This window comes from Nansenia antarctica, assembly GCF_963989245.1.
Source record: "Nansenia antarctica genome assembly, chromosome: 8".
NCBI lineage: Eukaryota > Metazoa > Chordata > Actinopteri > Argentiniformes > Microstomatidae > Nansenia > Nansenia antarctica.
In genome coordinates, this window is record NC_137678.1 from 15,444,007 (window position 1) to 15,466,252 (window position 22,246).

General features: G+C 46.1%; 1 protein-coding gene across 1 annotated transcript in view; it reads left to right on the plus strand.

The window, feature by feature from the left end:
- The window catches only part of LOC308163910 (piwi-like protein 2), a gene marked incomplete at both ends in the record, with an annotated part of 153,206 nt that extends 131,661 nt beyond the window's left edge, over nt 1-21,545 (plus strand). The window contains 6 exons of the mRNA XM_080538084.1: nt 8,010-8,126; nt 16,538-16,626; nt 17,076-17,181; nt 20,575-20,828; nt 21,145-21,252; nt 21,389-21,545. Coding sequence (XP_080394210.1) covers nt 8,010-8,126; nt 16,538-16,626; nt 17,076-17,181; nt 20,575-20,828; nt 21,145-21,252; nt 21,389-21,545 — 831 coding nt within the window. The remainder of the gene's footprint in view (nt 1-8,009; nt 8,127-16,537; nt 16,627-17,075; nt 17,182-20,574; nt 20,829-21,144; nt 21,253-21,388) is intronic.
- Between the last annotated feature and the right edge of the window lie 701 nt (nt 21,546-22,246).

The following is a 22,246-nucleotide window of genomic DNA, read 5'->3' on the forward strand; positions in this document are numbered from 1 at the left end:
TGAAGAGAAAGGACTCGACCCGGGCGTTCAAATGAGCTGATCGCATCTAGGGAGTGAACCTGGGACGCTGGGATTCACTGCTGAACCCTCTGGAGGTGTCGTGGGCTTATCAGCGAAACATTCATGAAGGAGGGCGCCCACTTGACAACCCAAAGGATGCCATCGCTCATTTGAACACCACAGAGTCTCATCGGTGCCTTTAGTATGTATGTATCGAGGGATATCAACATCTAGTCCTACATAACAGATCTGATCATCTGGTGAACCAGTGACTGCTGTGAAAGTGCAGCTGGCAACAAGGGAAAGACCTTGCGACAGCATGGAAAGACAGCTGACAGGAGGGAATAGACCCCAACGGGGCCGCCATGGGCTAGCTACCCGTGGCGGCGGGATCCAGCACGAACAGTGTATGGGTCCCACCCAAACTTGGCTACGAAAAATTCTAAGAAGAAAATACCCCCTGAGCCTGCGAGAGCGGGGGCGGAAGATGGCTCATCGGCAGACAACCCGGTAACGAACACAGGAACGGAACAGACTACGAGATTGATGATCAGCATACCTGAGGCTCCGACAGCTACAGCAGGACACACGCTCCAGAACTGCGTATGTGGTTGGACAAAGGTTACTTCCACCCATGGCCTGAAGATACACCAGGGCAAGAAAGGGTGCCTAAAGAAGGGTCAACAGGGAAGTCGCATCGACAGCTACTTTTTGAGAAGCAGGCCGAGTCAGTCGACTGAAGTTCAGCAGCAGGACACACACCACAGTCTGCAGGACATCAACACCCCTGTCCCAGAGGAGGAAGAACAAGGCACAGGAGAGCAACCTGAATCCAACACATCACGACCACCAGCAGAGAAGAAGATCCAGGGGCGAAGGCCATTAGTCAAGTGGCCAAAGTCCTGCAACAAGACGCTGTGGAAGGAGGTCAACACTGATCTCTGCAACATCCTAGAAGGGATCAGAGGCACCACCATGAAGAAGTTGGAGAGAATGGGCAACCTCATCTATGCCTATGGAGTGGAACAGTTCGGAGTGGTCGAAGGCAAACGATCTACTCAGTCAATTCCCACCAAGTCCAGAAGGCAGACAGAAATAGACCGACTAGTCAAGGAGAGGAGGCAGCTGAAGAAGCAATGGAGGAAGGCCACAGAGGAGGAGAAGGAGGGAATAAACCTGCTGCAGGAAGAGATTAAGAGCAGGCTTGCAACACTGAGGAGAGCTGAAAACCTCCTGAAGAGGCGCAGAAGGAAGGAGCAAACAAGATCACGCTTCTACAAAGATCCTTTCAAATTTGTGAAGACTCTCTTCACAAAGGAGAAGAGCGGAAGTCTCTCTGTGGCAAAGGCCCACCTGGAAGAACATCTGAAAAAGGGCTGCACAGATGACCGACACCAGGAAGAGGTCACGCTCCCACCTGACATGCCACCAGTCAATCCACCAGAGCACGAACTAGATATCAGTCCACCCAGGTGGAGTGAAGTAGACAACACTGTGCGTAGAGCAAGGGCCGCGTCAGCTCCAGGTCCCAACGGAGTTCCATACAGGCTCTACAAAAACGCACCAGATGTCCTGAGATTCCTCTGGAAGCTGATGAAAGTTGTGTGGCAAAAGAAGGCGATACCAACGTCCTGGCGGAGAGCCGGAGGGATCCTTATCCCCAAGGAAAAGGACTCAACAGAAATCGGACAGTTCCGGCAGATCAGCCTTCTAAATGTCGAGGGAAAAATCTTCTTCAGCGTGGTCGCTCATAGACTGGCAGGATACCTGCAAAGAAACAACCTGATTGACACGTCAATCCAGAAAGCAGGCATCTCAGGCTTCTCAGGGTGTGTCGAACATGCTAGTGTCATCTGGCATCAGATCCAGGTCGCCAAGAAGGAGGGAACGGACCTCCACGTGGTGTTCCTGGATCTCGCGAATGCCTTTGGCTCAGTCCCTCACAACCTCCTGTGGACAGCCTTCGACTACTTCAGGATCCCACCAGCTCTCACAACCCTTGTCAAGGCCTACTTCCAGGACGTCCAGCTCTGCGTGACCACAGCAGAGTACACCACAGCATGGCAACATCTGGAAGTGGGAATCATGGCCGGCTGCACCATCTCCCCGCTGGCCTTCACCATGGCCATGGAGGTCATTATTCGGGCCTCTCGATGGGTGGTTGGCGGACAGCGAATAAGACCTGGGCTGAGGCTGCCGCCGATCAGAGCCTACATGGATGACCTCACAACACTCACCACGACCAAGGCTTGCACAGTACGGCTACTAAGAAAGCTCCAGGAAAACATTGAGTTGGCTCGCATGAAGATCAAGCCGAGCAAGTCCAGAAGCATCTCCATTGTCAAGGGGAAGTTGTCAGACCACCGCTTCCACATTGGCAAAGAACCCATTCCAACGGTCTCCGAGAAGCCTGTGAAGAGCCTAGGTCGTTGGTATGATGCCTCCCTCAAAGATAAAGAGCAAGTAGAGCAGCTCAGGAAGGAGGTAGCCAGCGGCCTGGAGAACATTGACAGAACCCTGCTTCCTGGCAAGCTGAAGCTCTGGTGCATGCAGTATGGACTACTTCCACGTCTCCTGTGGCCACTAACCCTCTATGAAGTTCCTCTCTCAAAGGTGGAAAAGCTGGAGAGACTGGTCAACTCATATGCAAGGAAGTGGCTTGGCCTTCCCAGGTGCCTCAGCAGCATTGGGCTCTACGGCAAAGGGATGTTACACCTGCCCATTTCCAGTCTGACAGAGGAGTACAAGTGTGCCAAAGTCAGACTGGAGATGATGCTTCTGGATTCGAATGATCCATTTGTAGCCCAAGCTGCCCCCATCCTGGCCACTGGGAGGAAGTGGACCCCATTGGCTGCAACTGAGCAGGCAAAGGCAGCACTCAGACACAGGGACATTGTGGGCCGAGTGCAGGAGGGGAGGAGTGGTCTTGGCCTCGGGATTAGTACACCGGCCTGGAGCAAGGCCAATCCATCTCAGAGACGCAAGCTGGTGGTCCAGGAGGTACGTCGGGAAGAGGAAGCAGGAAGGCGCGCACAAGCTGTGGCGCAGTCAAAGCAAGGGCAGTGGATGGCATGGGAAGGAGTGGAAAAGAGGAAGATCTCCTGGAAAGATCTGTGGGAGATGGAGGCATTCAGAGCGAGCTTCACCATCAGGGCTGCCTACGATGTCCTGCCTTCTCCTGCAAACCTAAGCCAGTGGTATGGCGAAGACCCCACGTGCCCTCTATGTCAAAGTCCAGCAACACTGAAGCACATCTTAGTGGGATGCAAGACCAGCCTCACCCAAGGCCGTTACACCTGGCGGCACGACCAGGTGCTAAGGTGTCTTGCAGCAGTGCTGGAAAGTCAACGGACAAGTGTGAACGCCCTTCCTCCCCTATCATCCCGGTGGCAGCCAGCACCATTTGTTCGGGAGGGCGAGGGTCAAGCCAGCCTCACCACCATAAGACCAGACACTGGGCAGCTGGGCAGAGCACGGGACTGGAAGCTGCTGGCAGACTTGGACAAGAAACTCTGCTTCCCAGCTGAGATCGCAGCCACCAACCTGCGACCAGACCTTGTGCTGTGGTCAGCCTCGCTCAAGCTCGTTTACATCATCGAGCTCACTGTGCCCTGGGAGGGTGCAGTGGAGGAGGCCTACGAGCGGAAGAGGCTGAGGTACACTGAACTCGCAGCAGATGCCCAACAACAAGGCTGGACAGCGAAGGTACGCCCAGTGGAAGTAGGCTGCAGAGGGTTCGTAGCCACCTCAACATCCAGGCTACTCAGGGAGATGGGAGTGCGAGGGAAGACCCACCGGCAGGCAATCAAGGACCTCTCCAGGGCTGCTGAAAAGGGGAGCCAGTGGCTGTGGATGAAGAGAAAGGACTCGACCCGGGCGTTCAAATGAGCTGATCGCATCTAGGGAGTGAACCTGGGACGCTGGGATTCACTGCTGAACCCTCTGGAGGTGTCGTGGGCTTATCAGCGAAACATTCATGAAGGAGGGCGCCCACTTGACAACCCAAAGGATGCCATCGCTCATTTGAACACCACAGAGTCTCATCGGTGCCTTTAGTATGTATGTATCGAGGGATATCAACATCTAGTCCTACATAACAGATCAGTTATTGAACCAGAGCTTTTATGTTCAATAAACAAAACAAGTAAACTTGAATGAGTCTCATTGATTGACATGCTATGCTTGTATTGTAGTACAGTGGAATCCCCTAACCATCGCATATATATATTTTTTCGGTCTTAAATTCCATTTAAAGTGGCATTAAAAAGGTCTTAAAAAGTCTTAAATTGAACTTGCTGAAACCTGCAGAAACCCTGCTAGCTGACTGGCTCCTCGAGCCCAGCACCGTTATTCCGGCACCCAGGGGGCGGTGTTGCGCGACGGATCCTTGTCCGGAAATACTCCTATACCCGCCCTCGGGAGCGGCCGCCCAATATGCCGCTCTCCGTGTGCCCCAGCCATATCCGGATCTGGCGAGCTGGGATTCGAACCCAGTCCCCGGTGGGCAGCATGCACTAACCACTTCGGTTTTGTTTCCCGCTGTTTCAATTGACGAGTGCTCTGCTGCCCTGTTACGCATGCTGTCGTCGTGGTAATGTAGATAGACAACATGGAGTGCGATAACAGAACCACTACATGGATGTAATGTGGGCTTGCTTCAAGGAGAACTAGAACATAACCTAGGTGAACAGGCCTCCATCCATCTGTGTAGGCACTACTTTGGTTTTAAATCCAGCAAGAACATACACGTTTTGATCTGTATTTGAAAAAACTATAATTAGACAATACTCACATTCTTCTTCTTACATATGTAAGAAATAGAAAATAAAAATGTTAACGCCAAAGAGCACATTTTGACACTAGAAGCCCGGCCCTCCTTACTAACCAACGTACCCAGGTTTATGTCTGGAGCCTGCCATTCCTTAGTGTATCAGTGGAATCATTGCAGGGGTGCAAACTTGTCACCTTTCTGCTAAATTAGCAGTTTTCACCTTAAAATAGGTCATCCATGTGAATTGTGTCGATCTGCAAAAAAAATATTTTGGGTGGGGGGGGTCTAAGTGTCATCCAAGTCTCATGATGCGCGAGCTAACTAATCTTCCTGTCTGCTGAACTCCACTACTGTTGAAATAACTTTTAGCTTCAGGCAGCTAGGTACAATTCCTGACAGCGTGGAGAACAACAGTCACAGTAAACTGTTTTCGAAGTAATTCTGCAGGTGTTAAGGTCAGGGCTGCCGCTACTTACACGCCCCTCATTGTTAGACCACCGTTAGTGCTAGCGATATCCATTTAGCACTATTAGTGCTAGCACTACCCCCCCCCCCCCCGGGAACCTCTAAGGTTAGCCACGCATTGATCATTTTCTTAGTTTTCAGGCAAAAGTGTCACCTTTTTGGGCCATCACCAGTTTGCACCCCTGCATTGAATTCGGTCAATACGATGTTGCAAATAATGAACTGGCGGTGTCAGGTCAGGACTTAGGAATCATTAGAATATCATTTTAAAGAGCTTCCATATTGAATATAACATTGACGGACATCGTTGGTGTAACGGTAAATAGCCTACTGTAAAAACAACAACAACCTGCAGTCAAATGTGACGTCTGGAGTGAAACTAATGTAATTAGCGTTTGGAAACACCGGTGTGATGAAGGGCGCATGGCGGTTCTTCACATGCTGCACTGGGTTTTATGTCATCGCTTTGATCATGCAAATAATGATAGCCTGTCTGTGTTGCTGTTGAGGTTGAAATGGGTAAGCCATTCATAACTGTAGTGTCAGCTTCAATTCATCATCATGAGGGTCAAAGCTAGACTGAGAGTGCAAGCGGTCCATTTGCGCCTTTTGGGAGCAGGCGTTAACCACACCTCAGGACGTGACTAGGAGAAGTCGGCGATCAAAAAAAGCTGTGGTAGTCATGGAAATGCCTCCCGTTTTCTTTTTTTGGAATAATGCTATTATCAGGGGTGCACATAACTTTTTGGGGCCAGTGCTCAGAGGAGCACCTAGGGATGCTGCTTGGTGCTCCCCGAGCTCGCGAGTCACGACCCGTCCCACAGGATGGATGAAAAAGGGATACATGGATAACTTATAATAGCAAAACGACATTTATTCATAAATAAAGATGAACAAACAAATTATTGTGTGCAAAACAAAAGAAACAAATGCAAAATCAAATGACTGCTCTTTAAGCATGAAAGTCTGTCAGACTCCTTTAAACACAATGAAATCAACTGATATCTCTTTAAGCACTGCTCTGTTCTGTAAACACTGAAATCAACTTTTCAACAAAAAGTTACAGCCTAAGCATTTATTTATGCTACAAAGCTTAATCATCATCAATGCTCTCTTGACTGCTGTTAATACTGTCCTCAATTTCAACCATGGTAGAGGATGTTGTAGGCTATCACTTTAAATAGCTCATTATTTTGATTGTGCAACAAAGCCTTTTTTTTTTCCTAATAGAATTCCCAACCATATTCCCTGGGTCAGGGGTTTGAATTTTCACGTGGCGGCGTGATAACCGTGCGATATGCGGAATGAAAGTACGAGTTACGATACTTTCCGAATGTTTTCGTGAGGGGAGTCGCCGTGGTCGTCGTCGGTCGACTGTTGTGATGGATTACTCGTCGGGCCTTCGGCTGAGGGGACGGCAAATAGTTACTTAGTGGGGCTTGCACTGCAGTGATTCAGCAGTCAGCAGTTGGATTTTGAGGAAGTAAATTCCTCTCCCAGCGTTTCCAGCTGTTGGTGCGCAAGAGCGCGTTCATGCGGCTGATCTGCCGCGCAGCATGCATTTTGGCGACGCATGCGCACTGGCGCACCAGTTATGTGCACCCCTGGCTATTATGTTAAAAACACGATTGGGGTAAAATGGGGGATGGAGGAGGGCATGGGCTTCACAATGGCAGAGTTGTTTTATTATAGTCTCACCTCGCACCCGCGGGCGTCCGTTTGGTATGATGTGTTAAAGTAGTCCTGTGGGATTTGGATAGTTAGTTAGATGGTTGTATAGTTTGACTGAAGCGGTATCTTTTCTACGATAATTATAAGAATATAATAAATGACAGATGAGAAAACGGTCTCCCATCACAGTTATATCCTTTCAGATAATAATAATAATAATAATAACTTTAATTTATATAGCGCCTTTCAAAAAGCCCAAGGACGCTTTACAGGGGAATGATCGGACAGACAAAACAGAAAACAAACAAAAGCAAAACTGAAACAATGACTAGGGGCCAAAGGCCTTGGAGAACAGATGAGTTTTGAGGGCTAGTTTGAAGGAGTCCAGGGTGGGGGCGTTGCGGATCACTGTGGGGAGGGAGATACAGTATGTGTAATGAGGGAGATATGTGTACGCCGATAATATGCATGGAACTTTTCCTGGATACATGGTGTACAGGTTTTTCGCCCTTGCTTGCTTGCTTTGCGCCGGTGGTCCTTGGGCCTCCCCTTGGGGGCCCCCGGCTGCCCGGTGTGCTTGGTCTGTTCCGCCGCCGGGTCACCTGCTTGGCCGTCCTTGTGCGGGGCCTTTGTGATCTGTGCTTGCTTGGCTGGGCCGGGTGTGCTGGTGGTGGGGCGGGCTGGGTGTGTGGGGCGGCAGGGGCTCCCCGGGGGGGGGGTGTGGGGGCCCACCGCTGGGTGCTGGTAGGCAAACTGGCTAGTAGTCGCTCTATGTATAGAGGGCTGCAAGGGAATTTTCCTGGCTACATAGTGTACAGGTTTTTACTTTTACTTTTGCCTGCTTGCGGCTCTGTCAGTATTGATTGATTGATTGATTGATTGATTGATTGATTGACTGAGAATGTTCATTATGTGAAGCGCATTGAGTTGCATCTTGTAAGAAATGCGCTATACAAATAAAATTTGATTTGATTTGATTTGATATGTGAATGCTGGGAGTAGGGGCTAGGGACAGAGACTATACACAAAACCAAATGTTTCTCAACTGCTTGTTCAGTCAAACCCAAAGGTTTAATCACTTGTGTTTGTTCACATTGTGTAGGTCATCAATATCCGGACCATCTCCCAGCCTCAGAAGCTGAGGAGCATCGCCCAGAAGATCTTGCTGCAGATGAACTGTAAACTTGGGGGAGAGCTGTGGACTGTGAAAATCCCTCTGGTGAGTATGAAACTCGTATTATGCTGGGTGTCCACGAAGGTGACTATGGTAAGATCAATCAATCAGACTGTATTTATACTATAATGCAGGACAAGTAGGTAAAAACAAAGAGATATCAAAAACACAACAAGATAAAAACAGAGAGATATTAAAAACGATATTAAACAAGATAAAGGACTGTAAATATTAAAATATTAGTTTTTCTGTGACAAAAGACGAGACAATAACTGAACGAAAATGCACTGCTCAAAGAAATGAAGGGAACACTTCGAGGATATGCCTCCCCAGATCGTCACTGACACACCAAACCGGTCATGCTGGATGATGTTGCGGGCAGCATAACGTTCGCCACAGCGTCTCCAGGTGCTTTCACGTCTGTCACATGTGCTCAGGGTGAACCTGCTTTCATCTGTGAAGAGAACGGGGCGCCAATGGCGAACCTGCCAGTTCTGGTGTTCTCTGGCAAATGCCAATCGAGCTGCATGGTGCTGGACGTCCCACTAGAGGACGTCTGGTCCTCATGCCACCCTCATGGAATCTGTTTCTATTTGGTCAGAAACATGCACATGAGTAGCCAGCTGGAGGTCATTTTGTAGGGCTCTGGCAGGGCTCCTCCTGTTCTTCCTCACATAAAGGAGCAGATACCGGTCCTGCTGCTGGGTTAGCCCTGTCCAGCTCTCCTTGTGTAATGGCCCATCTCCCGGGTATCTCCTCTACGCTCTTGAGACTGCTGAGAGACACAGCAAACCTTCTTGCAGGGCTTAAAGTTCTCCGGCACGGTGCCGGATTTCCGGCGCGGGGGAATTTTGAGCCAAAAAAATAAATAAAATCACATGCTTTTTGTTTACATCGTAATTTAAAGACTCATCTTCAGCAAAGAGACAGTTCCGCCTACCAATGGTATCACATTGCTCAAGCCAACCAACGACTTCTAGCCAATCGGAGGCAGAGTAGTGGGGCGGGCCTTAAGAAGTTTGAATGAGTGTAATGTTAGCTTGTAGAGACGTTCGCTTTTAGCAGCCCGCTATCTCGCTAACTTTAGTAAGAGTCTATTAAAATGGAAGCCAAGTTTCTTAAACCTGGCGAAGACACAGCTATACTAGAACGAGGAGTAAGGAATAAATGGCGCTGGGCATGGATAGAGGAGAGTAGCAGGGTTTTTCCTGCATAGAGAACTATGAGGCGGCTGCCTCCGTCCCAGCTCTCGACAAAACTCTGACAGTCGTATTTTCTACAAGCTTCATTTCTAACTGCAATTGCGGCATTGCGCCGACGTGGTGGCGGGGGCGCTGTTTCACAAATAAGTTAGCTTTCGCGTTTGCTAGCGAAACAGCTGATAGTTGATGTTGACTGCTCAAGGAGAATACATATTTGAAAGTACAGAATGTCTGAGAGCCTTATATTGCATTATATTACATTATATTTTGAATGGTCATCTGGTGCCTGAATATTGTGTTTTCCTTTACATATATAATGACATTTCCACCATAAATTGATGGAGAAAGGGCACAAATTGGTGCATATAGATTCACCAGAATGCAAGAAATTAAGTGTTTGATGTTTAAGGACCCCCAGACAGCCCTGCTTCATGGGTCCCCCCCGATGTCAAACACCACTGGTACCACCTCCCCAGGAAAAACCCTGAGTAGTGACGGGAAGCCTTATGGGACGTGGTGCCAAGAAGGAGAATATAAGTGATAGTGGCTTAATAAGTAATCAGTTTGTTCTTTTAAAGACATGTATATATTTTAGTCTGTATTGTTATAGTGATAGTGGCTTAATAAGTGATGCAATCAGTTTGGCCTTTTAAAGACATCTAAATATATTATTTTATTTTGTGTTGAGTATAAAACAGTATTATGAATGAATGAATGAATGAATGGTCTTTATTGTCATTAATACAGTACAGGTACCATACAACGAAATTTAGGAGGGGGGGCTCCCCTGGTGCTTGGAAAAAGACTAAAAACACGAGGGCCAAGGGTAAAATAAAAAAGGGAAAAGAGCTGGTTACATAAATAAAGGCTATGTACACTATCTACTATACTACTATACATAGGTGAAAGTGGGCCGGAACGGTCCGGTGCTGCGTTCCGGCAAGACTTTCTGTGCCGGAACGCCGTTGGGGGAAGAGATGCATCTGCCTGTCAATCAAAATCCGATTGCTGCAGAGTGCAGAAGCAATCACGATTCACGATCCATAATTTCCAACAAGGAAACACATGGCTGATGTTATGTTTCGTTGCGTCTATTTTAATACCTTTGAAAAGGACATGTTAACCCGCTTTACAGTAGACCCGACGCGACGCGACGTGGTTGGGTGGGCAGCACTGGGCACTGAGACAGTCCGACCGGGATTACAGTCGCGCCGTATGGAAGCATATAGTGGACTTAATTCAAATGTTAATGCAATTTGAGATTGCATTTGTATGTTCCACTTTTGCATGCATTCTTTCAGACAATATTCAAATTCAAATGCAATTCTAATGATTTGCATTTTCATTTTCATGTACCTGATGTGCACATTCGCTGTCAATATTAAAATGATAATGCAAAGCCATTTGACATTTAATTTTCAAAGTCATGCGCTGCTTTGTAGCTGACAAAATTCAAAAGTTCATTCTAATGTGAAAATTACTATGCAATCCCAAAATAGCATATTCATTTGCCACTTTTGCCTGTTATTTGAGTCAATATTCAAATTGTAATGCAATAATGTGATACGCAATTGCATTTACATGTTCTAGTAAACACATCCGCTTTGTAGCTGACAAAATTCAAATTTTCATTCTAATGTGAAAATTACTATGCAATCCCAAAATAGCATATTCATTTGCCACTTTTGCCTGCGTTATTTGAGTCAATATTCAAATTGTAATGCAATAATGTGATTAGCAATTGCATTTATATGTTCTAGGAAACACATCCGCTCATTAGAATTGCATTTGAATTTTAATATTGTCTGAAAGAATGCATGCAAAAGTGGAACATGCAAATGCAATCTCAAATTGCATTAACATTTGAATTTAGTCCACTATATGCTTCCATAAGCAAGCCGTGTTGCCAGATTGGGCTACTTTTGGTCACACTGGACGGGTGGATTCGGCAGCTTTTAGACTGGTTGGGCTGGAAATTGTCAATTCCATCTGGCAACCCTGGTAGCAAAATATGTGCATACGTATCTGGTAGCCTACTGGTACTTTCAAATCGCATATTATTATTATTATTATTATTATTATTAATAATAATAATAATAATAATTACAATTTACAATACAAATACAACAATTGGGGGTCCCTCAAAGAAAATGTGGGCGCACTGCGCGCGCACAACATCAACCTCCAAGGCTTGATTCTGACCCAGGAAAAACCCTGGTATGTACTGTATAACATGATAGCCATCTATGCACTGTATAAGATGATGACCAAGGGTCTTTCTGCTGCTGACCAAGGGGTTGAGTTCACTTGATGAGGCCCAATTTAGTTTTAGACTCTGTAGGCTACTGTATTTGTTTATTAAGATATATTATCTGAATTTATTATCTGAATTTCTCTTGTTTTATCAAATGTTCCAATTATTTTCATTTCTTGTGCTGGTTTAAAATTGCAGGAAACTAGCACAAATAATTGTGTGGGAGAGAGGGGCCGCCGCTACCAAAACGTGCACCGTTTTGGGTCGCTCCACCACCAAAAACTCTCACTCCAAACTTTTGGTGAAACATGGCAGCCCTAAAGTGTTTCTAATTTCGACACCAACACCACGATGTGTGTGTTCAGGGATGCATGAAGCTGGGGGCAGGAGGAGAACAATATGAAACGATGAAGGTTGGGGTAGTAGCCTATAGTTCCTGTAAGAAACTCAAACCACTTTCACCCCTGCTACTATACAATAAAACACTGTGCTGTACTCTATGCTATGCTATAAATATCCTAACTTTTCCTATATCTGAACCTTATGTACCGTATTTTCCGGACTATAAGTCGCTCCGGAGTATAAGTCGCATCAGTCAAAAAACGCAACATTAAGAGATAAAACCATATATAAGTCGCACTGGACTATACGTCGCATTTATTTAGAAATATATTTCACAAAATCCAAGACCAAGAACAGACATGTAATCTGGAAAGGCAAGTTTATTCAACTACACAATAGGACACAGAACAACAGGCTGAATAGAAGTCAGGCATGTTAACACATTAACAGTTATTCAGCAACACAATAGCATAAAGAACATACCTGGGAGGCTGAATAGGCTAAATGAACATAACAAGCCAGCGAGTCCAACAAGCAAGTTACCAGTAAGCAAGTTCACCAAGCTACCGTTTGCTTAGCTTCAACAAGCTAATGTTTTAGATAACTTCTTCAGGGGAAATAGGAGCAGCATATAGTTGTCACAAGCCCAGAGCGCCCTCTGTCGGCTGTAGACGGTAATGTTTACTCCTTGGTTCATGTCAGTCAGTATGAAATTATATATATATTGACATATAAGTCGCACCTGACTATAAGTCGCAGGACCAGCCAAACTATTGGAGTACTAGGGTGTGCTGCCACTAGGGCGTGCTGCCACTAGGGCGTGCTGCCACTAGGGCAGCGGTTCCCAACCTATGGGCCGCGGCCCACTGGTGGTCCGCGAGAGTACTGCAAGTGGGCCGCCAAATCATGGGCAAAAAAATGTTTTTATTGACGTTTTTTTGTTACAAAAACGTTTAATTTTAAAAAGAAAAAAATTCTTGGATTGAACAGCCTTGATCGTATTGTGTGTGGTGTGCGCCGATATTTACACTAGGGTGTGCTGCCACTAGGGCGTACTAGGGTGTGCTGCCACTAGGGCGTACTAGGGTGTGCTGCCACTAGGGCGTACTAGGGTGTGCTGCCACTAGGGCGTGCGGCCACTAGGATGAATGAATGAATGAATGAATGGTCTTTATTGTCATTGCTATAGTACAGGTACCAAACAACGAAATTTAGGAGGGGTGGCTCCCCTGGTGCTAGGAAAGAAAAAAAAACAAGGGAAGGAGCTGGTTTACATAAATAAAGGCTATGTACACTATCCACTATACTATACTGTACAGATAGACGACTAGGGTTGTCATATTGCACATAGTGTTATTGCACATTCATTTAAAGTGTCGCAGTTTGCAGGCTTGAAATGTACATATTTGTGCCTCAGCACTACACCTGATTTTTTCAATCCAGCAGCTGCCATCAATCCGTCCAGACTGTCCAGGGCCCAGAACCTAGGTCTTTGCTGTGTTCAGGGCCTGGATGGCCCTGGGGTAGAAGCTGTGCTTCAGTCTGTTTGTCCTTGCGGCCATGGTCCTGTACCGCCTTTTCGAGGGCAGCCGGGCAAAGTGTTCGTACCCAGGGTGGGTTGGGTCTCTGGAGATCTTGGAGGCCTTCCTGAGACAGCGTGTGTTGTACAGCTCTTCCAGAGAGGGGAGGGGGGCGCCGGTGATCTTCTGGGCTGTTCTCACGACTCTCTGTAGCGCATTTCTCTCTGCGGTTGTGCAGCTGGAGAATAAAGTAGTTTGGAGAGGTGACAGTGATAATAAAATAAATAAATGAAAAATAAATCAATCATAGATGCAAACAGGCACGCTTATAACTTTATGTGCCATGTGCAGGGGTGTCATTTTCTTATTTGGTTGTTGGGAAGACGATCATGTGAATGAATGAATGAATCTTTTTATTTCTAACATGATTTAAAATAATAAAAGAACAAATAACTAATACGAAGAGTACAGACCTATTAATTTTGGAAAGGGAGTAGGATGAAGCCTAAGCTTATCATGTCCTACCCCTATCCGTCACTTTCAAGTGAGAACAATTATACTTAAATTATATAATCCAGTTAATTAATTCATAAATGTCAGTATGAACCGTACTAATAATATTTCATTCATAATATTGAAACAACACAAAATAAATAAATAAACATAATTTTCCATTATTAATACTGAAACAACACAAAATAAATAATATGTATGTGATAGGATTTATGTTAGTAGGACAAGCTATATGTTATATGTACACATGGAAGTCAGTGATTTATGTTTCCTCTGGGTTAATGAGCCAATACATATGTGACTAAAATGAAATGAGATCAAATTGGCCCATAGATATCGATTATTTTTGACAATCGACTTAATAATTATCCAAACGGAATTTTACTATTCAATCACATAAAACAAAGAATATTCATGCAACAGAATTTACATTTACAGTTTGCAGCCTGAAGAAGGGAAGTTAAGTTAGTGTCATAGAATGTTCCCTTCACTCAGCAGCTGTGGTCTGGGTGGGGACCTCCTTCCCCCTGACCAGAGGCAGGGCCTGAGGAGCAGGTGACCAGGGTGTGCTGCCACTAGGGCGTACTAGGGCGTGCTGCCACTAGGGCGTACTAGGGTGTGCTGCCACTAGGGCGTACTAGGGTGTGCTGCCACTAGGGCGTACTAGGGCGTGCTGCCACTAGGGCGTACTAGGGTGTGCTCCCACTAGGGCGTACTAGGGCGTGCTGCCACTAGGGCGTACTAGGGTGTGCTGCCACTAGGGCGTACTAGGGTGTGCTGCCACTAGGGCGTACTAGGGTGTGCTGCCACTAGGGCGTACTAGGGTGTGCTGCCACTAGGGCGTGCTGCCACTAGGGCGTGCTGCCACTAGGGCAGCGGTTCCCAACCTATGGGCCGCGGCCCACTGGTGGTCCGCGAGAGTACTGCAAGTGGGCCGCCAAATCATGGGCAAAAAAATGTTTTTATTGACGTTTTTTTGTTACAAAAACGTTTAATTTTAAAAAGAAAAAAATTCTTGGATTGAACAGCCTTGATCGTATTGTGTGTGGTGTGCGCCGATATTTACACTAGGGTGTGCTGCCACTAGGGCGTACTAGGGTGTGCTGCCACTAGGGCGTACTAGGGTGTGCTGCCACTAGGGCGTACTAGGGTGTGCTGCCACTAGGGCGTGCGGCCACTAGGATGAATGAATGAATGAATGAATGGTCTTTATTGTCATTGCTATAGTACAGGTACCAAACAACGAAATTTAGGAGGGGTGGCTCCCCTGGTGCTAGGAAAGAAAAAAAAACAAGGGAAGGAGCTGGTTTACATAAATAAAGGCTATGTACACTATCCACTATACTATACTGTACAGATAGACGACTAGGGTTGTCATATTGCACATAGTGTTATTGCACATTCATTTAAAGTGTCGCAGTTTGCAGGCTTGAAATGTACATATTTGTGCCTCAGCACTACACCTGATTTTTTAAATCCAGCAGCTGCCATCAATCCGTCCAGACTGTCCAGGGCCCAGAACCTAGGTCTTTGCTGTGTTCAGGGCCTGGATGGCCCTGGGGTAGAAGCTGTGCTTCAGTCTGTTTGTCCTTGCGGCCATGGTCCTGTACCGCCTTTTCGAGGGCAGCCGGGCAAAGTGTTCGTACCCAGGGTGGGTTGGGTCTCTGGAGATCTTGGAGGCCTTCCTGAGACAGCGTGTGTTGTACAGCTCTTCCAGAGAGGGGAGGGGGGCGCCGGTGATCTTCTGGGCTGTTCTCACGACTCTCTGTAGCGCATTTCTCTCTGCGGTTGTGCAGCTGGAGAACCAGTTGCAGATGCCGTAGGTGAGGATGCTCTCCACTGCGCTGCGGTAGAAGGCCACCATTATCTCCTGCTTGATGTGTTCCTTCCTGAGGACTCTCAGGAAGTAGAGCCGCTGTTGTGCCTTCTTGATGGTGGCTGCTGTGTTGTTCTTCCAGGACAGGTCATCCTGTATGTGCACCCCCAGGAATCGGAGGGCTGAGACTCTCTCCACGCTCTCTCCGTCGATGAGCAGGGGCTGGACCTCAGACTTTTTCCTCCTGAAGTCCACGATGATTTCCTGGGTCTTTGACTTGTTCAGCAGCAGGTTGTTAACCTTGCACAGCCTAGGGCGTACTAGGGCGTGCTGCCACTAGGGTGTGCTGCCACTAGGGCGTACTAAGGCGTGCTGCCACTAGGGCGTGCTGCCACTAGGGTGTGCTGCCACTAGGGCATACTAGGGCGTACTAAAGCGTGCTGCCACTAGGGCGTGCTGCCACTAAGGTGTGCTGCCACTAGGGCGTACTAAACCGTGCTGCCACTAGGGTGTGCTGCCACTAGGGCGTACTAGGGTGTGCTGCCACTAGGGTGTGCTCCCACTAGGGTGTACTAAAGCGTGCTGCCACTAGGCTGCAGAACAGACTGTCCTGCCACCGTGGTGCCTGGTGGCTCGGACTGGAATAATATTGCTGAAAGTTTGACTACATTCTGGATGAGCTGGAGAGCTTTGCTGCTTTGCTGCAAGGCACAAACTTAATTCCAGATTCACCCCAGTCTGACGTCATCCATGTGTTGTTGTTTGTAATGAAAAATCTATATTTTAAAGTGAAGGAGTTTTCTCAATAGAAACACCTGATGGTGATCGGGGTTGACGTCCACCACGACACCAGCAAGAAGAACCGGTCCGTCATGGGCTTTGTCGCAAGCCAGAACAGGTAAATAGGATATAACTTAATTGTCCGATTCAAGCCGGAAAATTTTATTTGTTCTTACTTAAGACATAATCATATTGACCCATACAAAGGATACAACATATCTAGGAACATACACAATTACTTTTGTAAATTATGTTTTTACAAGCCATTGACATTCTCCTCAAATGACATAGCTACACACTAAGGGTAGTGAATGCAATTAAAATGGTTAAGAAAGCCCTTCAGACTTATTTGTGACAGCAACTGGTAGTAGGTAGTCGTGGGGATTACTCAGCGAATCCACTGCATTGCAATATTTTGGCGAGTGCGTCATTGATTTCCAACAACGTTGAAATTGATTTACATTTTTCCAGAATAAAATTCCGAACATTTTGCCGGTTGTCGAGTTGTTCCTGCGTTCACCAGCTGCCGTCACATGTTGACATTGTCTCCTAACCTTCCTCTCACAGCCTGATGACCAAGTGGTACTCCCAAGTGACATTCCAGAAGCCCAACGTGGAGATCATCGATGGATTCAGGGAGTGCCTGCTGGCTGCGCTGGAGAAGTACTACGAGGTAACCATCACAAAGTCTCATGGAAGTCAGTGTTTGTGTATGATAATAATAATTATGTATAGAAAACTAGTTGGGTTTTTCTCGCTTAATTTCCTAGCATAAATGCCTGATGCAGTATTTACTTTATAATCTTAGAAGTGTCATTTGTCTATATGCTCATGGCGGGAGGAGGGGTGCTCTGGCATGGTTCTACAACCATAGTAGCCGCATGTGGCTGGAAAGACAACGGTAAGCAATAGCACACGCGGCGTTAACAAGGAGGACAGGGAAGGATAGAAGCCATCGATGCTGGCCAGCTTATTGATAAAAAAAGATGCCAGAAGTGAAAGCTGCCATTACTTTGCTTATAGAGCAAAGTATTGGTGTGCATACATATAATAAACTTGACTCACAATCCTTATTATAGCGTGTGTACAATGAGTACATTGCCTTTGGAAGAGAAGTTGGAGATAAAACGTTTAGGGCCACACATAAAGTGACCCGTACATCCAAAGAGGAATGGTTTGACAAACAGAGACGGCTAACGGTTAGCACCTCGAAACATGTACTGCTCTGTTTCCCGTGTATGCTATTGGTGGAGATGTCATGCCAGATTATGTCCGCCTGCCAAATAAAAAAATAGCATGCTAGCAGGTGTTTTCATATAAAATGGCCATGCCAACATAAAAGCTATGGCTGACTAGTGAGCCCGTATCAACCTTAATGCTATTCAAGTGCAATAAGACTAGATAAGTGCATAGCAATGGCATTCGAAAAATATTGATTACATCAGACGGACACTATTTGGCCAGGTCAGACTTAAGCCGCTTTTCCATTGACCGGGTCGGGTCGGGTCAGGTCGGGTCGGGTCGGGTCGGGTCACTTTTGATCTGTTCTGTTTCCATTACACAAACCGAACCGGACTAGTAGGAGGAGTAGAGGATAGTAGGCGGAGTTACGCGTCACACGCAGCCTGGCAAAAAGCTTCCGGGTGTACACAGCAGTGATTTTTTGGGAGAGAAAGAGAAAGAGAGAGAGGAAGCTATGTACACATAATAAAGTCATGTTTTTTGAACCCTTAAAACCACTGCCTTCACTTGTCTGCTTTATGAACTGTAGTATCATCATCGGGAAACGCAGGCAAGACGCGAATCTACCGGAATTTGACTCATGACACAGCCGGTGTTATTCACAGACAAACACGGTGCCGTTTGCGGGTTAATAACTTCGGTTTACCGGGGGTTAGGATAACAATTCAAACGTGTCCGGAAAGAGGAGAAGCCAGGGAATTCAAAAGTTTTTGAATGGAGTCGATCATCCACTCCTATCACCGTGGACACAGCGCGGAGCGAATTCCCTGTTAAAACCGGCATTTGACTCATGAGTGAATGGTGAAAATGGCTGGACGGCTGCTGGCGAACTCCCGGTTCATCGAGTTTACTGTTAAAAGCATAACTTCTCGGGGTGTCAGCGCGGTGGTTAAGGGCTCAAAATGACCGTAGACAGATGGTGAAGTTAGCAAAGGAGTATTGTGTTTTTTTTACCACCTCCACAGCCGGTGTTATTCACGGACAAACACGGTGCATAATAGCGATTTTTGTGTTGTGCTTGTTGTAAATAAAAGTTATATGATTCATTGAAATGACATTAAACTAAGATAATACGATGGTCAGCATAATTTTCCGAATCTTTATTAATAAGCTATTACAGAAAATGTAGTGACATTTTCCTAGTGAATGTGGTATTTTCAAGATGGCGGTTGTGAAGAAATAATATGGGATGGGACATGGGATGACGATTGTCCATTGACCAATCAACGGTGTGGGACCTGGGACCTGGGACCCTGGGACCCTGCTCGGATGTGGTACCTGGGACCTAGGACTGAAGCGACCCGGACCGACGAATGGAAAAGGGAACCGAAGCGGGCAGACCTAGGTCAGCACCAGGTCGGCACCAGGTCTGCATCGTAGTGGAAAAGCGCCTTTAATCTGGCATGACAGAGACTCTGTTTGGCCATTGGATGTATTCAAAGACATGAAACATCTGTCAGAAGAACAGAAGCATGAAAGCTCTGCGTCCGATCTGAATAGTGCCATAGATGGTGCATATCGCCATAGCATCGTGGAGCACAACAAACAGACCTAGGAGAATGTGTATGTTCTGGGCTGTATGTTCCCTGTTAATTAGCCTAGCCTACTTTGCGTGTGTTAATGCTTTGGCTTTTGTAGTGTGTTAAAGCCTCTGCTCTGATGATATTTGACATTTAAAGAAATACAATTGATAAAAACGTTCCTACATGTTAACAATGTGCTCCATGCTTGTATTTCGATAAAGCATGCGAATTATTGAAGATATAAAATATGAAAATAAAACACTGAAGAATAGATGACGGGTCAAATTTAAGACATTTATTCCCCCATAATTATTTCGGTCATGGACATGATCGAACAAACTCATACATGTGGTCACGTGACTTACACAACTTAACATTACGTTATGTCTGACTCCAAAAGACATTTCATGGTTAATAATGATTGACAATGCTTTGCTCATCCCTATGTGACAGACTCGATCATATCGGATCCTAGATTCCATTAAGAATACTCAAAATGCTATTTCACCATGCCCTCACGTTAAGATAAATCGGCTTGAGTAAGTTTACACTCAGGCCAGTAGCTGAAACTGCTGACTCTCTCCGTCTCATTAACAATGCATGTGAACATTAGACATTGATGGTAAACTCTGTGATAACCTGGTCATGATGATGTTGTGCTGTTTTAACAGAAAATTTGAATAATTAATCAACAAAATATAATAACCAACGTAATAGTTTCAAAGCAACATGTGACTAAGTTTTAACCATGCATTAACGTGCGTCAAGAACACACGGGAGAATGGTGCCCGCGACAGGCCTAACCCAAAACTCCAAGAATAACGCTGTCCCTCAATTTAAATATAATTTCCAAACAAGGACAAGGTGTGAGATACATTACACATAGGGGTGGCCAGGGTGTGATTTCCTCAGCCACATTACAATCGCAAAGGAATTGACAAATGGTGTGGGTGTGACTTCTTCAGGATGTCCGCCAGGCTCATTCAACTGCAAATAGTTAGACACATTGACATCGACGATGACGCCCAAAATCCCTCTCCAAAGACACGTGTCTGTCTCGTCTTTTTACTTTGTTGCAACCTCAATGTAGCGTTCTATCGCGCTGAAGCATATGAAGCGTACTCAGATCAAATCTTTCTGCTCCCTGGTACTCACAGCGCAGCCCCATGGCATATGCCTACCGTAGACTACCTTTATTTTTTGTGGGCCACACAGACGTCATCCAAAACTTCCCTTCCTGAAATGCCATGCTAAAATCGCCCACTGCATACACTAATGCACTTCATTTTTTTTTCTGCCAGGTGAATCACAATTTCCCAGAGAAGATTGTGGTGTACCGGGACGGCGTCTCGGACGGCCAGCTGAAGGCGGTGGAGCTCTACGAGATCCCACAGCTGCTCAAGTGCTTCGAGATGTTCCCCAACTACGAGCCCAAGCTCGTCTTCATCGTGGTCAAGAAACGCATCAACACCACACTGTACTCCTGCTCCGGAGACCGCTTTGGTACCGCCCCACCCGGGACCGTACTAGACCACACCGTTACCAACAGGGAATGGTTAGTCCTGTTCCCTTTCCCCAGCAGTGGCTGCTAGCAGCTATTAGAGAGAGTCTTTCTTCCCTACTTACTTTTGGCTGCTCGCACCTATTGTAGAGAGTCACTTACTTTTGGCGGATGAACTTAATGTAGTTCGCTCTGGATAAGGACGTCCGCCTAATAACTGGAACGTCAGGCTGATTTGCACTGAGAACAAGACCGCATGCACTGTTTCTATTATTACTTTTATATTAGATGTTATACTTTTTTCTGTCATACTTTTTTAAGTCCTCCTATAATGCCTTCTCATATATCACAACATGTTATTATTCTCCAGGGTGGACTTCTTCCTGATGGCACATGTGATCCGACACGGCTGTGGCCTCCCCACCCACTACATCATCATCTACAACACGGCCGATCTCAGTCCAGACCACCTGCAGAGGTAATGGAACCAGTTGGCGGTTGGAGAAATAACGGTTTTCACTTATTAGTTATGGATGATGTCATAGGTTGGTGGATGAAGTGGGTACGTTTGTTGTCGCTAAATTAACATCATACAACCTTGGGTCTCATGCCAGGCTGACCTTCAAGATGTGCCACCTGTACTGGAATTGGCCCGGAACCATCCGTGTGCCAGCGCCATGCATGTATGCCCACAAATTGGCGTACCTGTCAGGCCAGTACCTACACACGGTGCCAGGGAGACAGCTGGCAGACAAGCTCTACTTCCTCTGATCTATGCCTCTAGCCAGCGGCCCCCACCCACCACAGTCAATACAACAAACGGATCACAAGTTCTGTTGAGCCGATGTTAAAATAATGTCTTTCCTGTTCGTCTTTTTTGTTCGCTCTCAGTGCTGTTAAAAAACCTTAATTCTTTTATATAAAGAATATATTCTTTTATTTTTTTACTTTAAAAAAAAAGCAGCAGCGTCTCTATTTTTTTACTTTAAATTGCACTGAAAAATTGCACATACTGTAATGCTTGTTTGTTTTTACTTGGAGTTCGGTTGCTCACTGCTGTTGCAAATTAAAAAGTTTTCTTAGATCCGGCTTGGCTTTGGTCTGTTATTTCGGCTCTGGAAAAACGCAGCTCAGTGCTGTAATATGACATTGGAACATTCGACATCCTTCCTGCTTACATATATCCGTATAAGACCAGGGTAGATGTCTCTACCCAATGTCTAATCATTAAGTAACCAGAAATCAGCTGAAAAGGACTCGGGCTTCCTACTGAATCCAAACATTGAGGGTTGTGAAAGGGAAAGTGGGTGGCATTGTACAGCAGCATATGTATACAAGGCAGGCTATAGCTACGACAGTCTCCCATTAACACAGAAAACCTTTTTGTCTTCACATAAATAAGAGTATTGTACGTTGTTTATCGCTCAATAAAATCGATTGCAAAAAAGAGAACCCGACCAGGGTGTCATGAT